Source organism: Octodon degus, unplaced genomic scaffold, assembly GCF_000260255.1.
Source record: "Octodon degus isolate 3935 unplaced genomic scaffold, OctDeg1.0 scaffold00021, whole genome shotgun sequence".
Taxonomy (NCBI): domain Eukaryota; kingdom Metazoa; phylum Chordata; class Mammalia; order Rodentia; family Octodontidae; genus Octodon; species Octodon degus.
The window spans coordinates 8083614-8089373 of NW_004524597.1; the positions used below are offsets into that span (position 1 = coordinate 8083614).

Genomic DNA, 5760 nt, shown 5'->3' on the forward strand with positions numbered 1-5760 from the left:
TGTGGCCAGCTCAGCCCACCAGGGGGCGGGGCTGGCTGGCATGTGGTGCTGGGGGATTGAACCGCGGTCCCTGTGCTTTGCTTAGCTTGTTCTAAGTAGGTGCTTTAGACCACTGAGCCATCTCACCAGCCCTCTTCTAGTTATTTTGAAATAACTATTTGTTAACTAAATGCTTTTGGGCAAAAGTTAGAAAAGGGGGCCGGGGAGATGGCTCTGTGGAATAAGCGCTTCCCTGGCAAGCACAAGGGTCCGAGTTCAATCCCCGGTTCCACCAAGAAAAAAAAAAAAAAAGTTAGAAAAGGAAGTTTAATCACAGTGCATAAACTTGACTCACAACAAAATCTGTAACAGTGGGAATGTATTTTTATAACAAATATGTAGGTTTTAACCAAAAAAAACAAAACAAAAAACAAGTATGTAAGTTTTAGCCAAATACAAATGGCTGAGCTTCAGCCAATCCCAGGCCCCCAATGGAGACCACATTCAAGATAACAGTTCACTGTAACTAATCAAGCTACTTCTATACTTTATGCCTGTGTTATTACATAACCATGCTGCAACAGAGCACAGCCCTCTGAACCCATTTATAGAATGCGGCCTGATTCATGAATTGTTCTTTGCTCAAACTGTTACATATTTTTTTCAAACTGTTAGTTTGTCTGAGGTTTATTTATTTTTTCTAGGGGGTATTGTCTTGTTCATCTTTTTTTTTTTTTAATTTATTTGTGTGTGTGTGCGCGCGCGGCCAGCTCAGCCCACCAGGGGGCAGGGCTGGCTGGCATGTGGTGCTGGAGGACTGAACCACGATCCCTGTGCTTTGCTAAGCTTGTTCTAAGTAGGTGCTTTAGACCACTGAGCCATCTCACCAGCCCCGTGTCTTGTTCATCTTAACATGGTCAGAACACAGGTTTGAAATATACTCATGAGTTATGGGAGACACTGTAATTTAGAATTACAACCAAAGGGAAAACTTTTTTGGACAGTTACTACCCCTCGTAGCAAGGAAGTTCAGAATCTTTAATCAAGAAAAGGTATTAATACCTTCCAAATAAAGTGACAATTCATACCACCACCACCATCACTGATGCTACTCCCCAGGCATAAAAACAATACCTCTAATCACAGCTCCAAGATAACAATACCTACCAAATTATTCAAAGATCTTGTCAGTGCACCATTAATATCATTTGGGTTTTCTTGGTTATTTGAGGCAGGGTCTCACCATGCAATTCAGGCTGGTCTTCAACTAGGTAGCCCAGGCCAGCCTCAAACAAGTGGCATTCCTCCTGCTTCAGGCTGCTGCAGCAATGGCATCAGGCATGAGTCACCATGCCTAGTAAAAACCACTTTAAAACATGCCCTTACTGTCCTCGATTCCAATACCTCTCCCCCTATTCCTGAAATCAGACTTTTTAATTCTAGACTGGTTTTCAAAACATAACCCTTTGGTACAGCTTTATGCAAAATCAACTAGAGCTGTGCCCTTTTATTTATTTTTTGTGTGTCCTTTTAAAAACCAGTTATCTGGGGCCGGGGAGATGGCTCAGTAGAATAAGTGCTTGCCTGGCAAGCACAAGGGCCTGAGTTCAATCCCCGGTTCTGCAAAAAGAAAGAAAGAAATCAAGAGTAAATAAGGGGGGGCCTGGCCCTAGCTCAGTCCTTTAAGTGGCTGTTTCCACAAAGCTGTCAGCCTCAGGTTGCTGGAGTTCGAACCTCACAACTCTCCCACTGGCCAAAAGTGCCCTGAAGGCATTTGAGGAAAAAAAAAAAAAAGAGTAAATAAGGACTAAAATGTATAATAGAACTTGGAAAAAGCAAGGAAGGGGAACCAAGGAGGGAAAAGGGAGAAAAGGAAGGGAAAAGAAAAGAAAAATACAAATAAAAACCAGTTATCTTTACTGAAAAGCTAAGAGCTGACTGAGATAAAGTGCGGGAATTTTACAGGAATTCCACTCTTGGAAGTGTTAACTAGTTCCTTGCATATCATATACTGTGCTGAATTGCCTAAGGTTTCAAAAAAAAGATGAGTGCACCAGTTATCAAAAATGTAAAATGGGGCCAAGGAGATAGCTCAGTAGAATAAGTGCTTGCCTGGAAAGCGCAAGGGCCTGCGTTCAATCCCCAGTTCCACCAAAAAAAAAAAAAAGTAAAACACAACCACATTCCTTTTCAGAATTAGCAGGTATGTATCAATGTTTCTTTTATTTCACTGTTCCTTTTTTGTTGGTGGATTGTCTAAAACTTCAATCTTGCCTTTTCCAGCTTCTGAATTAGGAAGTTTAATATTATCCATGGTGATGCCATCATCTTTGTCCTCAGACTCTGAACTGTCCTCCGAACTGTCTTGGGAACTCTCTTCTGAACTATCCTCTTCTTTTGAATCTGCCTGATTCATTTCAAATAAGACCACATCCATTTGTATAACATTGCCTACGGTCCTGTCAATATTTTCAATATTGAAATGACCAGGAGAAGTGGCCTCCATTTCTTTTCTGAGCTTTTCGTTTGCCCGGGCCATCTGTGGGATAAAGTTCTGAACTTGGTCTAATAATGGACTCCTCTCTATCCGAACTGTTTGAAGAGTAGAGGGTTTTCTGGAATTAGGCTTGGAGTTGATGAGCAACTTGTCCCATATACCTCCTGGGCCATCACCCACAGTCAGAAGCTCTTTGGAGACTGAGACCCCTGAGCATTCCTGGGTGGAAGATGAAGAACTTGAGCTGGCACAAGACTTGCTGTGGACCTCCATACCTCTGCAGCCGTCCTGAATTACACATTTAAGTAAGTGAATTTTACAATATGTGAATTATATCTTTAAAAAATTAATAAAACATACCATTTTCTCTCCAAATCTTTTTTTTTTTTTTTTGTCTTTTTGAGAAAGGGTTTCACTATGCAGTTCAGGCTGGCCTTGAGCTCACTTTGTAGCCCAGGATGGCCCCAAACTTACAATGGTCATTGCACCTCAGCCTCCTGAGTGCCAGGATTACAGGTGTGTTATACCTTCCAAACCTAATCTCTTACACTTCCCTGATATTCATTATTTTAGGCATGGAACCACATTGCACTCAGATCCTAAAGCCCAAAACCTACCAATCAGATCTTGGCATTCCTAACACTTTAATGCAACTCCATTCTCTCCATCCCAATCATAATTTAAGCCACCAATATTTCTCACCTGAACTACAGTGTCTTCCATGGCCTCTAATCTTGCTTCTCCCTTTTCTCTTTTTCTTTTAGTTGGGATCTTGGCAGGTAGTACAGGCTGGTGATCCTTCAGCCTCACCCTCCAGAATGCTGGGATTACATGCCCAATTTAAAAATTTTTAGGGTCTCACCATTTAGTACAGGCTGCCCTTGAACTTGCAGGAATCCTTCTGTCTCAGTCTCACCAGTGCTGGGAATATAGATGTGTGCCACTTCACCTGGCAAAATGTTAGAAAGGCCTGGGGGATGTACCCCAGGTACTTGATTCAATCCTCAATATCACCACCACCACTTCCATCACAAACATGCACACAGTCTTCAAAATATTATAAATCAAAAATACATTCAAGGGCTGGCCAGATAGCTCAGGGGACTAAAGCACCTGCTTAAGCAGAGCACAGTGGCCAGGATTGGGAGATTGAGACTGGGCGTGGTGGCACGTGCCTGTAATCCCAGCGCTTGGGAGTTGAAAACAGGAGAATCACTAAGAGTCTGATCTACATAGTGAGACCCTGTACTAAATATGTTAAAAAAAAAAAAAAAAATCAAGGGCTGGGGTGTAGCTCTGCTACTCCCGTTTTGTGTGTGTGTGTGTGTTTAACCGGAGATTGAATTCCGGCCCTTACACTTGCCAGGCAAGCACTTACTCTACTGAGCTATCTCCCCGGCCCCTGCTACTCCTTTTTTTTTTTTTTTCTTTTGGCGGAACGGGGATTGAACTCAGGCCCTTGCACTTGCCAGGGAAGTGCTTATTCCACTGAGCCATCTCCCGGGCCCCTACTCCTTTTTTTAACACCGCACTTACAACAACTTCAAAAAACAAAATCTTCAGCAGCTATCGATGACCTTAGGTTGGATCTGAAACACAATTTATAAAGTTCCTCTTTTTTTTTTTTGGCGGAACCGAGGATTGAACTCAGGCCCTTCCACTTGCCACGCAAGCGCTTATTCTACTGAGCTATCTCCCCGACCCCTATAAAGTTCCTCTTAGCTAAGCTCTTCTCAACACTCTGAGAGGCTGAGGAAAAAGGATCACAAGTTCGAGCCCACCTTAACCAATTTTCTCAAAACACACCACTAAAACAGGCCGGGCATGTAATTCTGTGAGAAGGCCCCCGGTTCAATCCTCAGTACTAAAAATAAACGGAACTCCCTCAAATTTCATCCTTGGTGAACCTTTTCATCTTCGCCTGGCCCTCTCGCCCTTCCCCATGGCCGGCTATAGGACGGAATCTCCGCGAACCTGGATCTGGTGCCTCTCCTGTTCTGCTCTATGCTCTCCAGAGGCAGGCGTGCTCCGAGAGGGATGCCACCACACTCAAGAAACATTTCCTTAAAAGAAGGACAGTGCTCAAACTCACCCGGCCACTTCCACAACACTTACGACACCTTCACTTGATGACCACACAGCCCGCCAAACAGCGCTTCCGCCCAGTTCCAAGTAGTCCGGAAACAGCGCGGCGCCGCCGTAGAGGCATGATGGGAAAAAGACACGCCCCGCCCCCCGCGTGCGCGCTCGCTGTGCGCCTACGCAACTCGTCTCTTGAGTGGCGCCGACTGCGCATGCGCAGGCGCTTGGGGCTCCGTTGAGAAGGTGCCGCGGTGGCGCCAGAGGTAGGAGGAGTCGGGGTTTTGGGCTGGGAGTCCGCGCCCCGGAGGAGGGTGGCCTGTCATCTCCGGCTGTTCTCTCTCTTCCAAGGGGCTGGAACCATCCTGGCTCGTATCCCACCGTGGCCCCCAGTCCTGGCCCGCTGTAGCTGCGGAGAGGGGCGGGCCTGGAGGAAGCCGGAGAGGGTGGAGCTGGATAGCACGGTGGTCCTGGCCTGGGAGCCAGTCCGCCGATCGGGCTACTCTGTCTGGCTTTAGGCCCAACAGCGTCCCTGACAGCTCTTCCCCAGGTCTACCACCCTCATCACTTTTCGTAGGAAGCCAGGTTGCAAAGGCGGGAGGGTCGCCCCACCCTGATTCATTCATTCCCTTCGCGCCTGCTGGCAGGCGGTGCCGGGTAGGTACGGAGGAAGCTAAGGAGTCCCTTATCCTCTGGGAGCTTGCAGCCTCGTGAGGATCCTTTATAACGACATTCAGCAAAATTGATTGAGCACCTACAGAGATGGACTGTTTTGCGACTCAACACAGTGTGAAGTTTGCTCTGTCTACTCCCCATATCCAAAAGGGTAAATTTTAGTTTGCTTTAGCCTGGCGTTCCAGGCCCTTGTGAATTGACCTCTCCCTTTTCCGACAGACCTCTTTCTTTTGTTCTACCACGTTCTTTTCACTCTATGTCAAACTCTTTGCCGTTTATGAATTCAAAAAATAGTTGTTGAACACTTTTTACAAGTCAGGTACCAGATCACCTAAAGGGAATACAAAGCAAAGTAGCTAAGTCTTTGTCCTCCTCAGTGTTGAACTGATAGTCAATGAACAAAAATATAGGAGCAGTTACTTTAGAATCACATTGTGTTTGATCTCTGCCCTGTCACTTCAAAAGCTGTGTGACACTTAGCAGTGTAAAGAAAGAATGACAAGCTGGATATGGTGGGTGGCATAGGCCTG

The 5760-nt window shown here is 45.6% G+C and overlaps 1 protein-coding gene across 4 annotated transcripts; it reads right to left on the reverse strand.

Moving 5' to 3' along the window:
- Nucleotides 1-1869: 1869 nt before the first annotated feature.
- Nucleotides 1870-4678, reverse strand: CUNH12orf45 (chromosome unknown C12orf45 homolog). 4 transcript variants are annotated; one of them, XM_023711341.1, is made up of 3 exons: nt 4569-4676; nt 3339-3446; nt 1870-2764 (listed from the first exon to the last, which is right to left on the reverse strand). In XM_023711341.1, exons 2-3 carry the CDS (start codon nt 3339-3341, stop codon nt 2207-2209), a joined length of 561 nt encoding a protein of 186 aa, XP_023567109.1. In that variant the 5' UTR covers nt 3342-3446; nt 4569-4676; the 3' UTR covers nt 1870-2206. The 4 variants fall into 4 exon arrangements, with proteins under 4 accessions (XP_023567109.1, XP_023567110.1, XP_023567111.1 ...); XM_023711342.1 differs by having other exon boundaries at nt 4592-4665; XM_023711343.1 differs by lacking the exon at nt 3339-3446 and having other exon boundaries at nt 4592-4678.
- Nucleotides 4679-5760: the final 1082 nt, after the last annotated feature.